The sequence below is a fragment of the Barbus barbus genome (genome assembly GCF_936440315.1).
Source record: "Barbus barbus genome assembly, chromosome: 40".
NCBI lineage: Eukaryota > Metazoa > Chordata > Actinopteri > Cypriniformes > Cyprinidae > Barbus > Barbus barbus.
Genome location: NC_136718.1, coordinates 6,693,223 through 6,716,729, shown reverse-complemented (window position 1 = coordinate 6,716,729; position 23,507 = coordinate 6,693,223). Strand labels below are relative to the sequence as shown.

The window sequence follows — 23,507 nt, the reverse complement described above, 5'->3', positions numbered from 1 at the left end:
TGCTGTTTCTTTGACCTCTGATGATAAGAAATTACATTTTTGTAAGAAGTATTTATAAAGTGTTTATACAGAGTTACATTTTACATAGTTTACTGTATGTAAAATATAATTCAAAACACACAAGCAAATGCGTGTAAAATGTAGTCATGTTAGGCAATCACAACAATAAATTAACCATGATGTCTAATACAGTGGACAGCTCTTTTTAATCATTTAATGTGTGATGTGACACCAAATCCAGCATGGGTGAGGCTTGACCCTTAACCATGACTCTATATGACTGTCCTCTTTATGTGTCGTTGTGTTTTTAGTTACATGACTGTTTTAACATGTAGGTTCTATACGATTTGCATTAAATCAACAGGAATAAATTATATTTTAACATATATTCCAAATGGAAAACTGTTATTTTATAAATTGTAATAATATTTGACAAAATTTTTCTGTATTTTTGATCAAATAGATCAGGGCTATTCAATTGGCGGCCCGCCAATCATCTTCATCCGGCCTGAGGAATAGTATGCAGGTTTCACATTCGCCTTGAATTGTTCTTGTACTAATTAGTTTGTCCACAAGGGGGCAACACTGGCCTAGGCCAGCCAAAAAGAAAAGGGATAGACACAATAACAACAATCTACCGGAGAACGCAACATCAACAGATGGCAGTGTTGACAAGCGCTTATGTGAGGGAGTTATGAGATATCCACAATTCTAACGTTAGTTTAAACAAGTGTAAAGACAGTGTTATCGGTCATAACTTCTGGTGAGAAATAGCGGCAACACTGGACGAAGATTTTTATCAAAGCAGGATTAGTTTGAAAATCTGCGCATTTAGCTGAACTTATAAACTGAGCCGCTTCAGACAAGCGCGCCAGCGCTTCAACGGACAAAACCACACACAATGGTGTAAAGAAATACGTGGTTTTGGCAAGTTACCTCATAAACACAGTCTTAAATCAGTTATAAAATCCTAAATGACCATAAAGAGTTGGAGAAAATTGGATATGTGTCACATCATGTGCATCAGGTTTTATTAAAGAAACAGCGCTGCTTTTAAAGTGAAACCTGCTGCAGTCTGTGATTAATGTAAATCAAAGAACTAAGAAAAAGAGAAATCACTTACTGCTCTGCTTGCTGATTAACTTTTGTAGCTTGAATAAAGAATAATCAATATAGCTTATGTATACAATTTATAGTTTATGTGAAGATTGCTGTAAGTTCACTTATAAAAAGTTGTTATATTTTTCAAAGCCTGTTAAATGTTAAAAATAGTATAACATTTCAATTATACTGTAATATTAAATGGCTATAATTAATGGCTAAAATTAAAGGGCTTTAATAGAGACAACAGTAACATTATTTGAATCAACGATACTTCTTCATTAATAATAGGCTAGTAAAAATATGCCATTAAAAACATATTTAAAATATACCATCTTTATGTTATTTCTATATTAATTTGGAAGTTCAGTGTGAAAATGAGACAACACAAATATATTAATATGCGTTTAGTCACATTTTTTAAAATTAATTACAGAAAAAAAAAAAAGTAAAAAAAAAAAAAATGAATTGAATGGCAGACAGCACTAATAATGTTAACATTTTATAGATGTTACTGTTGGTAATATTAGTTCATTTTACTGCTGAATATGCATTTAAATTTAATTTACAATTTTAAAGGCCCCCCGAGAAAAGATCGGGACGGCCCCCCACCCCCTTGACCCCCTTTAAATGTTCAATTCGATAATCCGGCCCTCAAATGAAGTTAATTGAATATCCCTGAAATAAATGATGTTTTATTAACAAAGTTCGGGAGGAGCACGTCAGATACTTGGCCTAATTAAACGCAAGTGGTACGCAATCAAGTAAATCAACTCACGGACATAAATACAGCTGACATACCTCCACTCATTTGACGGTCTATCAGCATCCCTCCACCACCCCTTCTCCACCAATATCACTAAGTTCTCACCATACCACGGGGGATACTCTGGGTTCGGGCCATTCCCGAGCTCAGAGCCCTTCCCCAGGACAGCACGCCAACTACATATTACCATACTCGCCAAATGCGCATTACGTAACTCGTGCTAAATATATGTAAGTGTGAACTCGTGAAATGCAGCCTTTGGGCGTGTTCACATTTGGCGCCTTTTTTGACAAGAAAAAGTTGACAAGAGCGATTTTTTTGGGAAAATAAAAAGCTGGAAGCATTTTGGTTACAAACAGTAGCCAAGTGGGTCTTTTGTTGCTATAACAACAGCTGCAACACCAGCCTAGTCAAAGCCGCTAGAAGGCAAGCCTAAAAGGCGTAACGGCTAAAGCTAACACTTCTGGTCTGGCAGTACTTGGGAAAGTACTTTTTTTTTTTTTAAGAAGCTTAATTTCAGAAGTATTTGTATTAATTTCTGATTGTACCTGGTTTACGGGTGATTTTTAGAACGATGCATCCAATGATCAAGATCACAATACAGCAGACGAGACATCCTGAGATGGCCAGAAGTATTTTTCTTTTGAATACTGTAATAAGGAAAGTGCATATATTTAAAATTAAGCAAATTAAATGAACATGTTTTTCAAACATTACAGTTATATAATACATTATATAGAAACAATAAGTTTTCTGGAAAAAAAGGTTATTTTGTCCATCAGGATATTATCTCACTGACAATATAACAAAAAAAAACTAAGAATGTTTTTAATCTAAATCTTGAAGATCATAAAGATGACCTGACATTGTTCTAACGCACAATTTATTCACATATATACATTGTATGAAACAAGTTTAATAATAAATATTCCCATGACTCACTAATATTATTGGCTATGAAGCCGTCACTCAGAGCGGAGTACAGCGGTCTCTCTGTGTTTGTTCCCTTGCACTTGAATTCACTTTTGATTGTTTCTTCATTTCCTGCCACTTTGAGTACATCTGAGGATACATTGAGCTGCAGTCCATTCATGAACCAGATGTAGTTCCACTGTCTGCCGTCTGAGACGTTACACCTCAGAGTCATATCACCAGTCATAATGTCGCTCAGTTCAGTCTCCAGAGTCAGGAATGCAGGTGGACGAGCTAAGAGCAAAGTAATACATTACTTTATCATTTTTAAATAAAATATATTTCATAGTTAACCTTCGAATCAGTACCCTTAATGCTTTTACTTTTACCAGTTTTAGTAACTATTCAAACTACACTTTTAAAGGGATTCTGTCATCATTTACTCATCCTCATGTCGTTCCAAACCTGTATGACTTTCTTTCTTCTGTGGAGCATTAAAGGCATACAAGGTAAGTGATTTGGTTGAAAAACTTTTTTTTTTTTTAATGCTGGTTGAAATTCTCTTCACATCCCGACAACAATCACTACGTTAAGTAGGCTAAATGTATTTATATGTACACTGTTAAAAAAAAAATCCACTCCTGGGATATCTGGTCAAGTTAAGTAGCAGAGGGGGTTGTTAATAGGTTTCTGCTGCTTTGGTGTTAATGAAAGTAACAACAGGTGCACTAGATGGGCAACAATGAGATGACCCCCAAAACAGGTATGGTTTTACAGGTGGAGACCACTGAAATATTTTTTCCCCTACTCATCTTTTCGGACTGTTTTTCACTAGGTTTGCATCTGGCTATAGGGTCAGTGTCACTACTGGTAGCATGAGGAGATACCTGGACCCTACAGAGGTTGCACAGGCAGCCCAACTCCTCCAGGATGGCACATCAATACGTGCTATTGCCAGAAGGTTTGCTGTATCTCCCAGCACAGTCTCAAGAGCATGGAGGAGATTCCAGGAGACAGGCAGTTATTAGGAGAGCTGGACAGGGCAGTAGAAGGTCCTTAACCCATCAGCAGGACTGGTATCTGCTCCTTTGTGCAAGGAGAAAAAGGATGAGCACTGCCAGAGCCCTACAAAATGACCTCCAGCAGGCCACTGGTGTGAATGTCTCTGACCAAACAATCAGAAACAGACTTCATGAGGGTGGCCTGAGGGCCCGACATCCTCTAATGGGCCCCGTGCCCACTGCCCGGCTCCATGGAGCTCAAATGGCATTTACCATTGAACACCAGAATTGGCAGGTCTGCCACTGGTGCCCTGTGCATTTCACAGATGAGAGCAGGTTCAACCTGAGCACATGTGAAAGATGTGAAAGGGTCTGGAGAAGCCTTGGAGAACGTTATGCTGCCTGTAACATCGTTCAGCATGACCGATGACCGGTTTGGTGGTGGGTCAGTAATGGTCTAGGGAGGCATGTCCATGGAGGGATGCACAGACCTCTATAGGCTAGACAATGGCACCCAGACTGCCATTAGGTATCGGGATGAAACCCTTGGACCCATTGTCAGACCCTACACCTGCTGCATAATTTTTTCACTTTGATTTTTGGGGTGTCTTTAAATTCAGCCCTCTGTAGGTTGATCATTTTAATTTTTATCAAACGATGTGGCATCCTTTCGTTCCTAACACATTACCCAGTGCATATCAGTATAGATATCCAGCATGATATTTTCCCCATTGAGATCTAATGTGTTTTCAAAGTGTTCCTTTAATTTTTGTGAGCAATATATCTATATCGTCTGTGGAAGGTGCAGGACCATAAAATGTTCATCTAATCATATTCCTCAGTCCGAGGGCTATGATAGGCTGTCCTACCTGCCCGTCAACGTATGTATTTGCATACCTCCGTGCACTCTGTTCACACAGACATGATACGTATCAGTGCGTTCCATTAAGCTATGCAGAATGAGCGAGACATGAGGTAATCTGACAGCATTGCATTCAACACTCCACCAACGCCATCTCTCATTGTGTTGCAGGTTATTCTCTGGTCTGCCTGAGAGCATTCATGTTTGTTTTGGAGGAGGCGTGGCTTTGGAGAGTGATTATGCAAGGAAGGTGGGATTTTATGCTTTCAAAGCTAGCTTGTTATTCCTAGCCTCTATGAAATTTACCTTTAATGAAGACATTTTGAAAGTCACTGGGGTTCAAAAACATTAGACCTGAAAGACTATGGACTATAAACACTTTATGGACAAAAATGAGAACATTTTTAATTGATATCAAAATATATTTTGCGTTCCTCAAAAGAGGAATGTCATACTTGTCGGAATTTTCATATTACTTTGGGTGAACTGTTTCTTTAACATTAAAACTTGTTTAGTGCAGTGCCATGGTTATATCCTATAAATGAAATGACCACAAGATGTAGTTTATATGGACACGACTTACCTTCAACTCGCATTTGTAGAGTCTCACCGTCTACTGAGAAGTCTCCTCTCTGTGCTTTGCAGTGATAGTCACCAGTTTCAGTATGAGATACTGAGTCGATGGTCAATTCTGGATTTGTGTTCCAAAGTTTTGAGTGTTTATACCAGTGGTATTCCCAACCTTCTCCTGGCATGTTACAGTGAAGCTGGACTCGTTCCTCAGTGTAGAACAACTCAAACCACTCATGTTTTGTAATGGTTGGGGTTGGTGTAGTACCTAAGAGTCACAGAGATAAAATTATAAACAGTGGACCACCTTCAAACAATAACTGTCTTGAGTTGCATGTGCTTGTTGTTTTAGATCTGGTGCTAAATGAACTGAGTTCAACACAACCAGAAAGCTGAAAACACTGACAATTTCCATACTATAATACAAACCGTAAAGAAGCTAAACCAATCCACACTAAAGAACTATAACCATGACATAGTTTATTAACTATTTGCATCTATGTGATTGTTTTACATAATCATGTTTTAAAATTAGCATAAATATGTTAATTGAAAAAAAAAAAATAGTATAATGGTTCAAATATGGCTATGGCTACCTTTGGAACGAGCATGATTCATTTACAGTAGTTAAAATATATATGCTTTATTGAATGGTTTACATATAGTCTCATTTATTTGAATCTCCACCGATTGCACTTTTCAGTCCGTTTTTTTCACTTGGGTAAAAAAAAAGTGTAGCACTGAGATGCTATTGCTATTGTTTTGGTTGCTGCTAATATACTGCTAGTGTATGCTAACACGCAGGAAACTGTAAATGCTGACATAACTGTAGGGGAGTGCAGAATTTTATTGTATTGACAAAATATTTTAGTTTGTCTTGTATATTTTTTGTATTAGATCAGATAACGTTTTAAGCTGTCATATGATCATGTTACAAAGTGCCCTTCAGATGTTATAATGTAACCCACCAACGGGGCATGTTGTCACATTTCACTTCCATTTTTTGAGGATAAATAAAGAAAAATGTATACTCTGTAATTATGAAACAAAGCAACATATTTGTACTAGACAAGTGTGAAACTACTGTGGATAAAAAATATACTCTGAACCCCCAATTTACACAAATTGAGAAAGTCAAAAAGTGTTAGTTTGTGCCCCGTGCTCCCCTACACCTTACTGTACATGTTTCAAAATCTAAAATTCTTCATTATACTGAACTTTAAGGTGTCCTTCACCATTCCTTTCATATGTATTGATCATAGAATATCATAGTTTCAAAAGCAGTTTTACTTGCCATTAACATGAAGTTGCACAGCTTCAGTTTGTCCTGTAGTCACTGTCGTTCTCGTCAGATGTCTTCCTCTGCAGGTGTACTGTCCTGAATAACTTGCTTTAGCTGAGCTGATGGAGAGTGTGTTTCCAGATGAGGAAATGTCTTTGTCCTTGGGAGGCTGAGTTTCGTTTCTAAACCATTCATAACCCCATTTATCTGAATCTTCATCGATTGAACACTTCAGAGTCACTTTCTCAGTTGGGTAAAATAATTTCCATTGAGACTCTATTGACAATTTCGGCTGAGGCAGTTCTGCTCAGATAAAGAAAAATGTAACAGAACTAGACTTTTTTTTGACTGTATTATACTGTATTATGTCTTTATAATTGTACAAAAAATTATAAATAACCTTTGTAAAAGTTATAAAAAAATTTACACAATTATATTTATTCAAGTTTTTTATGATTTCAATGGAAACACCAAGAGACATTTATACACAGGAAATAATATGATTTAACCATGACATGCTGCTTATAGCTAAACTGATAACAGATTCTTACCTTTAACTGTTAACGAATGCGGTGTGCTTTTTGCGGTCGTCACCTTTCTGTCCTGCAGCTCAGCTTCACATAGATACACCCCGTCATGACTGGACTGAACTGAGAGTGTGAGAGTGTTTCCTTTTATGTTTGCTTCACTACTGGAGTCAATCTTGTCTGAGCCCTTGAACCACATATAATTCCAGTTTTTTGAATCTTGAATAACACACTGCAAAGAGACTTTTTCACCATGATATGCTTCTGTCCAATCAGACTGGATTTGTGGTTCAGGTGGTTCTGAAGGAAGAGAGGAAAATGGAGTTTGAATGAGGTCTGATAGATAATAAAGAGCCTAATACTAACATGTTCATGGATTACCTGGGAATTTTACCAAGCCACTGTAAACTCGATGCATACAAATGGGAATAATATTACATCACTGAAATGATTATAAAGGGGTAAATTATGGACTCACCTTGAACTCGCACTTGTAGAGTGTCACTGTCCATTGAGAAGTCTCCTCTCTGTGCTTTGCAGTGATAGTCACCAGTGTCAGTGCCAGATACTGAGTTGATGGTCAATTCTGGATTTGGGATCTGAAGATTTGAGCCTTTATTCCAGCGGTATTCCCAACCTTCTCCTGGCATGTTACAGTTAAGCTGGACTCGCTCATTAGTGTAGAAGGGTTCAAACCACTGATGTTTTCTGATTTCTGGTTTTGGTGTGTTATCTAAGATTCACAGAGGTAAAAATCAGAAAGAGTGGACCACCATCAAACAAAAACGGCCTTGAGTTGCATCATAAGTAGTTTTACCCTGAACACGAAGTTGCACAGCTTCAGTTTGTCTTGTAATCACTGTCGTTCTCGTCAGATGTCTTCCTCTGCAGGTGTACTGTCCTGAATAACTTGCTTTAGCTGAGCTGATGGAGAGTGTGTCTCCAGATGAGGAAATGTCTTTGTCCTTGGGAGGCTGAGTTTCGTTTCTAAACCATTCATAGCCCCATTTATCTGAATCTTCTTCGATTGAACACTTCAGAATCACTTTCTCAGTTGGGTAAAATAATTTCCATTGAGACTCTATTGACAATTTCGGCTGAGGCAGTTCTGCAAAGATAAAGATCAATGTAGCAGAAATATACTTTTTTTGACTGTATTATACTGTATTATGTCTTTATAATTGTACAAAAAATCATAAATAACTTTTGTAAAATTTATTAAAAAACGTACACAATTATATTTATTCAAGTTTTTTATGATTTCAATGGAAACACCAAGAGACATTTATACACAGGAAATAATATGATTTAACCATGACATGCTGCTTATAGCTAAACTTATAACAGATTCTTACCTTTAACTGTTAACGAATGCGGTGTGCTTTTTGCCGTCGTCACCTTTCTGTCCTGCAGCTCAGCTTGACACAGATACACCCCGTCATGACTGGACTGAACTGAGAGTGTGAGAGTGTTTCCTTTTATGTTTGCTTCACTACTGGAGACAATCTTGCTTGTGTTCTTGAACCACATATAATTCCAGTTTTTTGAATCTTGAATAACACACTGCAAAGAGACTTTTTCACCATGATATGCTTCTGTCCAATCAGACTGGATTTGTGGTTCAGGTGGTTCTGAAGGAAGAGAGGAAAATGGAGTTTGAATGAGGTCTGATAGATAATAAAGAGCCTAATACTAACATGTTCATGGATTACCTGGGAATTTTACCAAGCCACTGTAAACTCGATGCATACAAATGGGAATAATATTACATCACTGAAATGATTATAAAGGGGTAAATTATGGACTCACCTTGAACTCGCACTTGTAGAGTGTCACTGTCCATTGAGAAGTCTCCTCTCTTTGCTTTGCAGTGATAGTCACCAGTGTCAGTGCCAGATACTGAGTCGATGGTCAATTCTGGATTTGGGATCCGAATATTTGAGCCTTTATTCCAGCGGTATTCCCAACCTTCTCCTGGCATGTTACAGTTAAGCTGGACTCGCTCATTAGTGTAGAAGGGTTCAAACCACTGATGTTTTCTGATTTCTGGTTTTGGTGGGTTATCTAAGATTCACAGAGGTAAAAATCAGAAAGAGTGGACCACCTTCAAACAAAAACGGCCTTGAGTTGCATTATAAGTAGTTTTACCCTGAATATGAAGTTGCACAGCTTCAGTTTGTCTTGTAGTCACTGTCGTTCTCGTCAGATGTCTTCCTCTGCAGGTGTACTGTCCTGAATAACTTGCTTTAGCTGAGCTGATGGAGAGTGTGTCTCCAGATGAGGAAATGTCTTTGTCCTTGGGAGGCTGAGTTTCGTTTCTAAACCATTCATAGCCCCATTTATCTGAATCTTCCTCGATTGAACACTTCAGAATCACTTTCTCAGTTGGGTAAAATAATTTCCATTGAGACTCTATTGACAATTTCGGCTGAGGCAGTTCTGCAAAGATAAAGATCAATGTAGCAGAAATGTACTTTTTTTGACTGTATTATACTGTATTATGTCTTTATAATTGTACAAAAAATCATAAATAACTTTTGTAAAATTTATTAAAAAACGTACACAATTATATTTATTCAAGTTTTTTATGATTTCAATGGAAACACCAAGAGACATTTATACACAGGAAATAATATGATTTAACCATGACATGCTGCTTATAGCTAAACTTATAACAGATTCTTACCTTTAACTGTTAACGAATGCGGTGTGCTTTTTGCCGTCGTCACCTTTCTGTCCTGCAGCTCAGCTTCACATAGATACACCCCGTCATGACTGGACTGAACTGAGAGTGTGAGAGTGTTTCCTTTTATGTTTGCTTCACTACTGGAGACAATCTTGTCTGAGCCCTTGAACCACATATAATTCCAGTTTTTTGAATCTTGAATGACACACTGCAAAGAGACTTTTTCACCATGATATGCTTCTGTCCAATCAGACTGGATTTGTGGTTCAGGTGGTTCTGAAGGAAGAGAGAAAATGAACCAAACTGTAAGGTAAATGTGTTCAAACTGATAATACATATCCTTATACTAACACTAAGCCTATATGTACACTACTGTTCAAAAGTTTGGGGTCAGTAATTATTATTTTATTTTATTTTATTTATTTTATAAAGAAATTAGTACGTGAATGATGCATTCAACTGAACAAAAATGATTCTACATTGATATTAATGAATGATTATTGAGTACCAAATTAGGATATTAAAGTGATTTCTGAAGGATCATGTGACACTGAAGACTGGAGTAATAATGCTGAAAATTCAGCTTTGATCACAGAAATAAATTACATTCTAAAATATATTCAAATATAAAAATAAACGTTGCCTCTGTGAACATTAGAAATTTCTTTCAAAAACATATATATATATATTTTTTTTTTTTATTAATTTTTTTTTTTTGTTAAATTTAGTTTAAAATGTTTCTCAACAACAAAAGCTGATCTTTGGTTCTGCTCCAACAACTTCATCAGAATCACTTTTATGATTGAAATACAAATTTGTGGTATTTATTCACCTTCTAGAGTTAAAGTGTAAATATCACTTTTTTCAGACGCAGTAGCTCCGTTTTTTGCTTTGCATTCATATTTTCCACTGCCACTCGCAGTGATGCTGGGCTGATGTACATCAAGATCTGTTGAGTCCTTGTACCAGTCATATTGTAACCCCGGTGTCACTCCAAGGACCTCACAGTGTAGAGTGACTGTCTCTGTGTTATACAGCACCTCATGAGCTAGATTCAGAGTTATCTTGGGCTTGGAAATCTGAACTGGAGGAGGTTCTAGAGGATAAATAATCCTTAGGTTAGAGAAGCTAAATACACAATTCGTAACTTGAAAACAAAACAGTCTTAAAGAGTTCTCATATGAACTAGAAACCAGTATAAAAATTTGAATCTCACCAGCAGTGCTGTCTTGAGATGTTACTTGCACACTCACTGCCACTATAAATTAACAAAGATTCAGAGATCTCAATGTGAAAAGGCATTATAGTGATAGTTTTAGTTTTTCAGTTTCAATGAATAATTGAAATATCAAATACGGCATCCTACCTGTCAAAAGGAAGATTTTAAACCCTTCCATTGCAGTTGCAGTCAAAGCAGAGCCGGCAGCGAAGAAAGACTTTGCATGAGTAAGAAAAGCTTCCTGTTATAACCACTTACAATGAAAACCTGACAGGAAATCATGATGTCGTGTCTACTTCCATTTAACCTACAAAAACTGAATAAATATATGGGTTGTTTTTAATTGTAATAAAAGGATGTTCGGTGAACCAAGCTTGTCCTTATCCAAGTGCTGTGTGGGAAGTAAATAATTATTATGTTATTATTATAAATAATTATTATAACAAAATAATGTAACAGTATGTAACCAAAATGTGTTGTAGATACATGAGTGTGTTTAAAAAAAAAATCAGTTTTCTTTTTATCAACATGCATGCATACTTGCCAAGTTCTGTTACTGTTCTAGTTTCTGTTTGAAGAGTTGTGGGTGTGGTTCAATGCATTGTTGTTTAAAAAAATGTTGATGAATGCAGAGTTTTATGTGAACTTCTTTTTTCCTCCAATCTTGAGTCAGAAGCCCTGTTTGATTATGACAGTCACTCAAAACTGCAGCAAAAGAAAACAAGAAATGATGTGAAATTATGAAACACTCACTTTTAGTTTGAACCAGAGGAACCTAATAGAAGGAAATGTCTTGAGGAAAGATTATTAAAATGATACTTGTGCTCACAGAGATATTCATGTTTTTAAAATATTAATGATTGACTGAAGTGTACTTCAGCTGAAGAAGGCTTTTGCCTCTCTCTCTCTACAGTGCAGTTTAATCACATTTGCACAAATAAAAATCTGACAGAAGTTGTTATATCTGACAGTTTTCAAACAGTTAAAGGTGGAAAGTCATTTTTCTTTTTAAGCCTTATTGAGAGCAACCTCCCGATCTGACATGTGGTGAACCAACTTCCTGTGAGCAGAGGCTTTAACAATCATGCTAAAGGTGGGGCTGCAACAAATGCAAACCATTTTCTCAAAATACAGCACTGAAGTGATGTCAAGAATACACATTTAAAAGGTTGATATATGAAACCCCATGGCTGATGGGAATAACAGTAGTTTGCAGTGTGCTGTTGTTATATTCAACTATGTCTTTTTTTTCATTATGTCAGCACACTGACACATTTTTAACTCTTTGGACTTTTTTAGTGGTTGTAGACTAGTGGTTAATGAAATGTCAACCAACAACACGTAATTCATTAGACTAAATAGCACTTAGTACAAAAAACTAACTTACATGTAAATAATAATAATAATATTAATAATAATAATTATTATTATTGCAAGTGCCCTAGTTATTGGTGATTCTTTTGTACGGAATAAAGCAGACAATAAAGCAGATTTAAAAGTGCTAGCTAATGCTAAACATTTATGATTGTTATTCACATTGGTGCTTACAATGTCAGACTCTTAAAATAACAGGCGTGCGAACTTGCAAGTATGATGTCAGACCCTGTTGTATCATGCTCGGTGAAAAAAATACATAGCAGACTTTTTTAACTCAATGGCTGGATGTCTAAGTGGTGCCTTGCAGAATAACATTTCATCGTTTCATGGAAACATGGTTTCATAGACAATTGGACAAATGTTTGGGGCAGACCTAACCTGTTGAAAATAGATCAAGTTCATCATTCCTGGCGCTCTTCTATCAAGAATTATGGCACATCGTCTTAGATTTGGTATTTGACTAACTCTGGCCCAAGTCAGGAAGCAGACAGACTGGCTAAACTGGCCGTCTGCTAGCTACGGAGCTCCTAAAGGGACATTTGCAAAAAAAAAAAAAAAACACATGCCCTGTCCAAATATCCACACTTGTGGTCTTTGCACATGACCACTTGCCTACTTATATGATGTATTTCCCATGTTTGGCACTAGTGTTAAAGTGAGCATGAAGACCTCAAGTGTGAGTAGAACTTTTGGGTACCAGTTGGGACGCACTTATAGTGTTGTAAATATGCAAACCACCGACTGGGAATTATAAGGTTCTATCTGCATTCTGAGCAGTTTTGAGATATTGAGAAATTTGAGATTTTTTTCACATTCCATAGACTTCTGTACATAGAACCCTTTTTGTTTTATAAAAACAAGGCCCAAAATGTGCACAGATTTAAAAAGAAAAATCACATAATGTAAATAAGTTATCACAGAATAAGAATATGTGAATAACTCAATAAATCAGATAGAACCTTATAATTCCAAGGTAATGAAATGTTACAGAGCTTTATTTGTATTTTCAATACTTTTAATTTGGAAATGCTTCTAAATGTCTGTTCAGTAGTCACTATAACAGATGACACAATTTAATGTGTGGTGCTTCCAATTAAGTGATAAGCAGTTGCAAATTTTGCACAATACTCTTTGCAACATACTCATCTTTACACAGATAACACGTACAACACATTTTTTACCTAATTATTGATAATATCTAGTTATAATTGGATCTCTTGAGATCTCAGCAAAAAGTCTCATGATTGATGCTGTTCACGTCCTCAGACTGGAAACTGTCCTTATATATATGCATACACTCACACACACACACACACACACACACACACACACACAGTGCATTCAGAAAGTATTCACACTTCACCTTTTCCACATTTTGTTATGTTACAGCCTTATTCCAAAATTGATTAAATTGATTATTTTCCTCAAAATTCTACAAACAATACCCCATAATGACAATGTGAAAGAAGTTTGTTTGAAATCTTTGCAAATTTATAAAAATAAAAAAAAATCACATGTACATAAGTATTCACAGCCTTTGCCATAACATTCAAAATTGAGCTCAGGTGCATCCTGTGCTGTGAAATGATTAATCACATCCAAAAAAAGTTTTTGTTTACATAATATATATGTGTGTATTGTGTATATTTATTACGTATATATAAAGACACACATACAGCACATATTCTGAAAATATTTACATGTATTTACATGTATATATTTATATTCATATAATTTATATCACATATAAATATATTTAATATATAAACGTAACATATTTTTTATTAAATATATACATGCATGTGTGTGTATTTATATATACATAATAAATATACACAATACACACATATATATTATGTAAACCAAAACATTTATTCTGGATACGATTAATCGGGATTAATCGTTTGACAGCAATAGTCTATATAAGGTCCCAAAATTAACAGTGTTTGCCAGAGCACAAACCAAGCCATAAAGTCCAAGGAACTGTCTGTAGACGTCTGAGACCGGATTGTATCGAGACACAGATCTGGGAAAGGGTAAAAAAAATGTTTGCAGCATTGAAGGTTCAAAGAAGCATGTAGTCTCTGTTACCCTTAATGGGAGAAGTTTGAAACAACCAGGACTCTTCCTAGAGCTGACCTCCTGGCCAAACTGAGCAATTGATGGAAAAGGGCCTTGTCTAGACTGGTGACCAAGAAACTGATGGTCACTCTAGTTGAGCTCCATGATCATATATGCAGATGAGAGAAACCTACATGCGACAGGATGAGTTTTATTATGGTTTGTGGATTCATTAGAATTAGTTTCCATTTTCATCATTGCGTATTTCAAACGGGAAGACATGCCCACTGGCATTGAGTGGCTTCTTGTAATTGATCACACCTGGCGGCTCAATCATTGAGGTGCGTTCTAGTTGAGGCCCAGTGGCTTTATAAAAAGCAAGTCTTAAGTGTGGCACGATGATTCCGCTTTGTGGGCCGTAAAGGTCCAGGTGTGTGTGTGTGTGTGCATGTTTATGTGGTTTATGAGGACACAAATTTGTATAATGACATGGGTATGACAGAGGTATTACAATATGAAGGTGGTTTATGAGGACACTGCCTATGTCCCCGTAATTCAAAAGGCTTAAAAAACATACTAAATGGTGTTTTTTTGAAAATCTAAAAATGCACAAAGTCGCCTGTGAGGGCTAAGTTTAGGTGTAGGGTTGGTGTAGGGCAATAGCACACACAGTTTGTTCGTTCCTTACGCCTATGGAGAGTCCCCATAAACCACAAAAACCAACATGTGTGTGTGTGTGAGTTACACACTTCATACTGCTGAGTAGTATATTGTTAGATTCCGTTTCGCTGCCTCGCGTGCGCAGTTGACTGCGTGGTTGTCACGATGTTGCAAAGTTGCTCCACTGAGGAAGTCTCGAACATCGTCTCTTATGCAAGTTTATTAAATTAACCTATGTGTATTTTGCCTAATTGAAACAGTTTGCTTGATTTTGAAACATTAAGTTTGTAAATATCCACAGGTGAATGTCAGATGAGCCGTAATATTGTAGCTTAACAGAAGGGGAGTGTGTATTTGTTTTTGTTTTGTTTCTTTTGTTTAGTTTATTTTTTTTGGTTTGTCACTTGCTTTACGAATTTGTATGCATTGATTTGCTGTGGGGCTTGTCCCTTCTGTTAAAGTAGGATTTGTTATGGTCTCTTTGTAACTGTGGGTATTTAACAGGTAAACTGTTGACGAGACCATTCTTTACAGTGTTTTAGGATTAATGACTTCTGTGCAAAATAAATGTTTTATTTTGGTAAGTCACGTCTCTTGCTCCTCTAGTAGAATCGAACTTGTGTTTCCTTGAGTAGCACCTGAGGGTGCGTAGTATTTCCCTGGGTGCAAGTCCTAGGGTGGCGTAGTCGTCTCCAGTATTACGGTTTCTGTTGCTCGATGCCACGTTGCTACATTCTGGTGTAGTCGGCAGGGTCTACGGTATAAATTCGGTATAAAGCAGAGACGTGACTCCATTTATTTCTTTATTTTATGATATAAATTGGTGTTTGTTTGATTTTTGAAACAACAGCTAGCGCATTAGTGTTTTGTTTGTAACTTCCTCTCCTATTTAGACCGTCACTTTGGAGGAGGAGATGCAGCAATTGCAAGACCTGATGGCCCAGCTTAAGGCTGATAACGAACACCTGCGTCAGGAACGATCTGAGGTTCAGGCAAGTTCTAGTGTCGTGCCCAGTTTAATGATAAGGGGGTGGGGTTAGACACGGGCCCAAGGTCTTCCTCCACTGGTAATTCAGTAGTGACGGAAAGATGGATTTATGTGTTTAGGGAGAGGAAATGTCCTGTTTGTGAAGGTCGCACCGAAATTCCTTTGACTGATTGGTTAGAGGAAGTAAAGACCAGTATGCATGTTCGCCACTTCCCCCTTTATTGATGCACCACTGTTTTATGATCCTTTTGAAGGGGAAGCCAGGGAGGAAATAAAATTTAGACCCAGGGAAGATTGAGAGTTTGGTTGAAGAACTTTGAGCCTTGAAGTTTGGAAAAATGTCACTTCTCATTGGTTGTAGTTTAAGGCTGCCAATGGCCTAGACCTTCTGTACATAGGCTTTTTATAGCTGGATGTTGAAGTCTTTGGTAAAGTGATGTCTAAACGTGTTGTGCTCATAGTTAAAGACCCCCCCACCACAGGTACTAGCCTGGTCTCCGGTGTTCTGGGCATGAATGGTATTCGAGTGTTATAACGATCTGTTGGATAATATGGGTCGGCATTTTTTGAAGCCGCTTTAGTGTAACCTGCCCTAGTTCTTGGTATCAAGCCCTATAGAATTGTCATTAAATTCAAGTAAATGTTGTTTTAGATTCTTCAGCCGAGTTCAGGTTGTAGGAGGTAGGTTTGTTCGTGTACCAGGCGGCATTATGATGTTTATTCCTGCTATCATTAAGGTAGCTTGTGGACAAGTTTGTTCTAGTTGCCAATGTGGGGTGGGGTAAATTCTTAGGAAATTGTAACTTATAGTGTTTGCACCCCCCTTTCGGCCTTGGAGTTAATGTTGTTAGGTCGACGAATTCAAAACTAGGGGGTACAATGTGACAGGATGTGAATGTGAATATGATCACATATCATAACTGTCATGGGTTGCTACTGTGAGGAGCAAGGATGTGTAGGATTACACAAAACAAGACTCTTTAATAATCCAAATCACAGGGAATACAGGGCAGGCAGGAGACACACATAGCATGCAGATGTATAACACTCGACAAAGGAAACATGGGGCAAACAACTCTTTAAAGGTGCCATATAGCACTTTGTCAAATGGTGCTATTTAGAAACATAAGAGGTGACATATAGCACTTTTTCTCAAAAATGGTGTTCAACAGTGATTCTTTGGCTTTTAATCATAGGGACACCTCGTTTGGTACTATATGGCACATTTTCTTAAAGATAAGAAGCTTAATAGCACATTTGTCAAAATGTGTTACACGGAACCATTAGAGGTGCCATATATGACTACCATTGATGAGCCAATATGCTTCTAAATGACACTTTTACTTAAGATGAATGATAACTAATAATTTCTTACCAAATTGCAGCTTTAAAGATTCAAATTCATGTACTAAATGCTTATTGAGAAACACAATACATGCCACTTTCAAAACCTTTTAATTTATTTATTTCAACAGCAAATAAAATGAGTGCTGACAAGCCAGGGAATATACATATACAACATCACAATATACGGGGAGCTATTGTTTTATACACATACAGTGGTGTGAAAAAGTGTTGGCCCCCTTCCTGATTTTTTTTTTTTTTGCATGGTTGTCACACTTTAATGTTTCAGATCATCAAACTAATTATGTTAAAACATAACTGTGGTTTATCACACCTGAGTTCAGTTTCTCTAGCCACACCCAGACCTGATTACTGCCACACCTGTTCGCAATCAAGAAATCACTTAAATAGGACCTGCCTGACAAAGTGAAGTAGACCAAAAGATCCTCAAAAGCTAAACATCATGTTGAGATCCAAATAAATTCAGGAACAAATGAGAAAGTAATTGAGATCTATCAGTCTGGAAAAGGATATAAATCCATTTCTAAAGCTTTGGGACTCCAGCGAACCACAGTGAAAGCCATTATCCACAAAAATCCGAGAACATGGAACAGTGTTGAACCTTCCCAGGAGTGGCCGGCCGACCAAAATTACCCCAAGAGCGCAGCGACGACTCATCCAAGAGGTCACAAAAGACCCCACAACAACATCTAAAGAACTGCAGGCCTCACTTGCTTCAGTTCAGGTCAGTGTTCATGACTCCACCATAAGAAAGAGACTGGGCAAAAATGGCCTGCATGGCAGAGTTCCAAGATGAAAACCTCTGCTGAGCAAAAAGAACAAAGGCTCGTCTCAGTTTTGCCAGAAAACATCTTGATGATCCCCAAGACTTTTGGGAAAATACTCTGTGGACTGACGAGACAAAAGTTGAACTTTTTGGAAGGTGTGTGTCCTATTACATCTGGCATAAAAGTAACCCAGCATTTCAGAAAAAGAACATCATACCAACAGTAAAATATGGTGGTGGTAGTGTGATGGTCTGGGGCTGTTTTGCTGCTTCAGGACCTGGAAGACTTGCTGTGATAAATGGAGCCATGAATTCAGCTGTCTACCAAAAAATCCTGAAGGACAATGTCCGGCCATCTGTTCGTGACCTCAAGCTGAAGCGAACTTGGGTTCTGCAGCAGGACAATGATCCAAAACACACCAGAAAATCCACCTCTGAATGGCTGAAGAAAAACAAAATGAAGACTTTGGAGTGGCCTAGTCAAAGTCCTGACCTGAATCCTATTGAGATGCTGTGGCATGACCTTAAATAGGCGGTTCATGCTCGAAAACCCTCCAATGTGGCTGAATTACAACAATTCTGCCAAGATGAGTGGGCCATAATTCCTCCACAGCGCTGTAACAGACTCGTTGCAAGTTATCACAAACGCTTGTTTGCAGTTGTTGCTGCTAAGGGTGGTCCAACCAGTTATTAGGTTTAGGGGGCACGCACTTTTTCACACAGGGCTATGTGGGGTTGGATTTTGTTTTCCCTTCATAATAAAAAACTCTTCATTTAAAACTGCATGTTGTGTTTACTTGTGTTATCTTTGATTAATATTTAAATTTGTTTGATCTGAAACATTAAAGTGAGACAAACATGCAAAAAAAAAAAAAAAAAAAAAAAAAATCAGGAAGGGGCCCCAACACTTTTTAACACCACTGTAAAAAATAATGGAACAAGTTTGAAATATGTACATTTTTGAAGAAGAGAGTTTTTGAAAATTTCCTGGTTTACACACACATATATATATACTGTAGCCCTGTAATCAGGTAACTTTTTTCGCCTACAGTCTTAGGCCTACATTAGTTCTTTACTTTATTTGGAAAATCTAGTCTTTTTAATATTAATAATGAGTGAGTGAAATTACTGAAAATTAATAATACACAACCACTTTCAAACTAAGTTGTATACTCTGAAGTACTGCAGTATCTTTCACTTATTCACTGTCAACAGCGTACTAACATTTTTGTAAGTCCTTCAGGATTTAAAAAACAATAGAAACTACAACTAGACTTGGAAGAGGCCAGCAACAGGAAGTAGTGTAAATCTGTGAATGAATGTTCCGTGTAGGGACACTGTGTAGGGACCATGTCAGTCAGAGCAGAGTTCATTCATTGAGCTCTTTTCTGACGAGCTCATGATCTGAATCAGGTGTGTTAAATAAGTGAGACATGTACAACATGTGGGGGCAGGTCGAGATGTCCCAGTGCCGTCGAGATGTCCTCGCTCTCCTCTGTGATTAACTGTCCATCCAACATGAGCACAATGTGGTCATACTGCACGAGTTGACCCTCCCTACAGCCTTTAAGCTTCATCTTAGGTGTTGGGATGGGCTGGTCTGAGAATGGACCTGGAGGAGAGGCGGTAATAGCATTAACCATCTTCTCATATTTATTTGCAAGGCAAACATTATGAGTTAAATTAATTGTAACTACTGTCATACAACTGCTCAAATACTTTTGGCCATGAACTGAAAATGAACAAAATTTTCTCTTCAATTTGATAGCATAGTTTGTGTAGACCAAAAAAAAAAAATGTTTGCATTGAAATCATCTGAATAACAAAATGTTCAATAAGTGTAGTGCTTTGATTAGCTTGTGTTTCACACACTGTAGTCAACTGTTCATGGCTCACCTCAACTTCAAACAGCAACCCCGGGTCCTCCTTGAACAGAGCAGGCAAGAGCAGAATAGCTGCTTCCAACTGTGTAGGCCTTTAAACAAAATAACCTCATTAGATTAACATACATGGTGGATGCTTTTACCCTTCTTTTTTTAACATCCATTACTGTGTGTAATACAGATAAATTCAGGAAAGAAGACAGGTATGATCTCAGGCAGAGAGGTAGGGTGTCAGTCAGTGGTACAATGAAAATCTAAGCAGTAATGATTTAATTACCAGTCTGCCGTCTTCAGTCATCAAACATGCACCTGAACTTCTCCTTCAGGGGACTCCGTGAAACTTGAAGGACTCGGGATGTCATTACAGAGAGCTGTGTGAGAATTTGTTGGTCCACATCAACATTGGCATGGTCTCACAGATCCAGAAGGAGCTTGTGTTAAGAGGAAGGCAAAGGAGGAAAGACATGTATTAAAATATAGTCATAACTCATACAATTAAATGAGGCAATTAACACACTGCTGTACTGAACATTTTGGCCAGTATGAAACACAAGAACTCAGAGAGAGTCTCCTCTGTGCTATATTTGGACACAAAATTGGTCCGATAGCATTTTATCAGTGCCATCCTTTCTTTGAGGATCTCTACGTTTGGTCTAAACTTCTCTGTTTCCTCCATTACATGCAGATGTTCCCTGATGCTTTGTTAATTTTCTCCAGCATCAACCTATTGGGGTAGTTACATTTAAAAAAATGGGGGCTGTCAATAAAATGTAAAAAAACAAAACAAAACAAAAAAGACAAAAAAACAGTCTTTAGAAAATCTTTAGTCGAGGGCAGCCCTACTAGAAAGAGTCCAGACTCCTAATTATAATTAGGCAAATAAAAACATATTAATGATCAAAAAGTTATGCATGACAATCAATAATCTTAAATATGGAAATGTGGCTTACCCATGTCTGTTACGTGTCCTAAAAATGTTAACAAAGAGCTCTTTTCATCCAACTTGACAATGTACTGATGACTTTATACTCAAACACATTTCTTTTTGATTTTTCAGTTATTCCAGCATGAACCATCTGTAACAACATTAGAGGAATAATTTATTCAAAAATGTAATTCCAAACCCCTATAACTCACTTTTGATGAACACAAAACACATTCTTAAAAAAAGCACCCACCATAACTATCATGTATCATATCTTGTGAGGTGACAAAATCACTTAATTTTTTTTAACTCACTCAATAGTTTGAGTATACTGAAAAGAGTTATTTCAAATGAATATTCTAAAATAGCACTCAAACCCAGTAAATCCACACATCAAAATAACTCAATGTACAAGCTTCATGATATGATATGATATTTGTTCACGAGACATGCAAGAACCAATGACTTATATTACCTTTTTAAATCTGGGGAGTTTACAATGGTTTGATTTGTCAATATGATATTACAAAAAGCATTGTAAATGAGGTATAACACTTACTTTAGGTGTCTTGTTGATAATTGTAACCTCTTTGCCCCGCATTGTGAATCAAAGCAAATGTCTTACTGAGAAAAGTTTAAGAGCGCATATAACATAAATGTCGTTGTAAAACAATGTTATAAATACATATTGTGAATGAGGTAAATCACTTACTTTTGGTGTTTTCCAAAAAGCTAATCTTTGTCTTCTCAGTATCACGAGTCAAAGAAAATTGTCTATGAGAAAAGTTTAGGAGCGCACAACACAAAAATATCATTATACAATAATATAACGTCATAAAATACATACGTAAATGAGACTAAACCTTACTTTCAGTATGTCTGCACCACGAGTCAGAGGAAATGCCATCTGAGAGAAAAGTTTCGGACCGTTTAAACGCGCACAGCATATAAATATCACTATAAATCAATGTTATAAAATACATATTGTAAATGAGATAAAACACTTACTTTCAGTGTTTTCCTGTTAAAAAGCAACCTCGTCGTCAGCTCCGCACCGCGAGCCACACATAAATATCATTCTAAAACAATGTGATGTTATAAAATAAATACTGTGTAAATAACATAAAACACTTAATCTGTAATTTCCTCGTTTGCTCCGCATCGCGATTCGCAGGTCAAAGAAAATGGCGACTGTGAGAAAAGTTTCAGCCTGTTTAGGCGCGCAAAGTATGTAAATGTCCCGGATGTAACATCTTCTTGTTTAATGGTGAGTAAAACTCCTTAAGAGCATTATCACCACCTATTGGACTGGAAGTCAAATTAAATTTACATAGAGGTAAGTAATCTGAAATTTGAGAAAAAAACTAAACAAAACGTGTGGATAATTCAACACCAAAGCTTTAACTCTTTACTGAATTTACTTTTATATGGTATGTGTAAATGAGTTACAGAGTCATTTTATTTTGTGTGTGTTCATTAAATTAAAAAAAAATATTGTGTGTGTGTGTATAGATTATAAATTATAATCTGAGAGCAGTGGGCAGCCATTTATGCTGTGGCACCCAGGGAGCAGCTGGGGGTTCAGTGCCTTGCTCAAAGGTCTCACCTCAGTCGTGGTACTGAAGGTGGAGAGAGCACTGGACATTCACTCCCCCCACCTACAATTCCTGCCGGCCCGAGACTCGAACCCGCAACCTTTCGATTACGAGTCCGACTCTCTAACCATTAGGCCACGACTTCCCACAAAGGCCCCCAGTATTGAAGTGAGGTGTGGGCAAGTAGTAACCCATACTTGGAATTTGTGTTCTGCATTAATCCCATCCAAACACAGTTAAAAAACTTAATGGCAGGCTTATTGGCTTTATGTACGGCAGTGGTGCTATATAGAACCACCCCAAAGAACCGCTGAAGAACCACTGAGGAACCATACAGGGGCTTAACAGGTTCTTTATACGGTAGCGGTGCTATATAGCACCTCAGCTTCCCCAAAGAACCACTGAAGAACCGTTTTTTTTTTTTAGAGTGTATACGATTGCAAAAATATAGTGAGTTTATTGTTTTATTGGAAACACTCAATTACAACAAGGGATTTCAGGAATAAACTACAGTGACACCTGAAATACATGCAACAATATAAAACAAAACATTTTCTTTTTAGCTCACTAATATGGTGTTGTTACGTTGAAGCAAAATGAGAAACTATCCAAAGTTTCTTATATTTTGTTGAAATAATTAATCACAGAAGCAGAAGTCAGAGCTTTCATTACTGTGCACACATCAGCTCATCCTCCCGCACCACTGTAAACATCTACAGAAAGAGAGAAGAAAGCGTGTCAGATACCAAGAAACTCCAATACCTAGAATTTATTTGTTGAACTACACCACATGCACTGAATAGGTGTGGCACTGAAACAGCACTAGTGGTCACAGAGACATACCACATATGGCATCCCTTACCAAAAAGTAGTATACCTCAAGTTTATTTTATTAAGTATACCTAAAGTATACTTGAACTTTACTTATGTAGTAAGTATACAAATATCAGTGTACTTGTAG

The 23,507-nt window shown here is 37.1% G+C and overlaps 2 protein-coding genes across 2 annotated transcripts in view; both read right to left on the bottom strand.

Moving 5' to 3' along the window:
• LOC306859750 (basement membrane-specific heparan sulfate proteoglycan core protein-like) overlaps nucleotides 1-11,516 on the bottom strand; it is a 13,104-nt gene extending 1,588 nt beyond the window's left edge. Inside the window, exons 1-16 of the mRNA XM_079400990.1 lie at nucleotides 11,471-11,516; nucleotides 11,074-11,317; nucleotides 10,924-10,965; nucleotides 10,540-10,803; nucleotides 9,708-9,983; nucleotides 9,170-9,460; nucleotides 8,831-9,085; nucleotides 8,377-8,652; nucleotides 7,839-8,129; nucleotides 7,500-7,754; nucleotides 7,046-7,321; nucleotides 6,507-6,797; nucleotides 5,226-5,480; nucleotides 2,810-3,073; nucleotides 2,416-2,517; nucleotides 1-17 (exon numbers count right to left, since the gene is read on the bottom strand). The exon at nucleotides 1-17 is cut by the window's left edge and continues 40 nt beyond it. Coding sequence (XP_079257116.1) covers nucleotides 1-17; nucleotides 2,416-2,517; nucleotides 2,810-3,073; nucleotides 5,226-5,480; nucleotides 6,507-6,797; nucleotides 7,046-7,321; nucleotides 7,500-7,754; nucleotides 7,839-8,129; nucleotides 8,377-8,652; nucleotides 8,831-9,085; nucleotides 9,170-9,460; nucleotides 9,708-9,983; nucleotides 10,540-10,803; nucleotides 10,924-10,965; nucleotides 11,074-11,104 — 3,186 coding nt within the window. The 5' untranslated portion in view covers nucleotides 11,105-11,317; nucleotides 11,471-11,516. The remainder of the gene's footprint in view (nucleotides 18-2,415; nucleotides 2,518-2,809; nucleotides 3,074-5,225; nucleotides 5,481-6,506; nucleotides 6,798-7,045; nucleotides 7,322-7,499; nucleotides 7,755-7,838; nucleotides 8,130-8,376; nucleotides 8,653-8,830; nucleotides 9,086-9,169; nucleotides 9,461-9,707; nucleotides 9,984-10,539; nucleotides 10,804-10,923; nucleotides 10,966-11,073; nucleotides 11,318-11,470) is intronic.
• An 11,499-nt stretch (nucleotides 11,517-23,015) lies between these two features.
• The window catches only part of LOC306859936 (myosin-binding protein H-like), a gene marked incomplete at its 5' end in the record, with an annotated part of 29,358 nt that continues 28,866 nt past the window's right edge, over nucleotides 23,016-23,507 (bottom strand). The window contains one exon of the mRNA XM_079401357.1: nucleotides 23,016-23,259. The remainder of the gene's footprint in view (nucleotides 23,260-23,507) is intronic.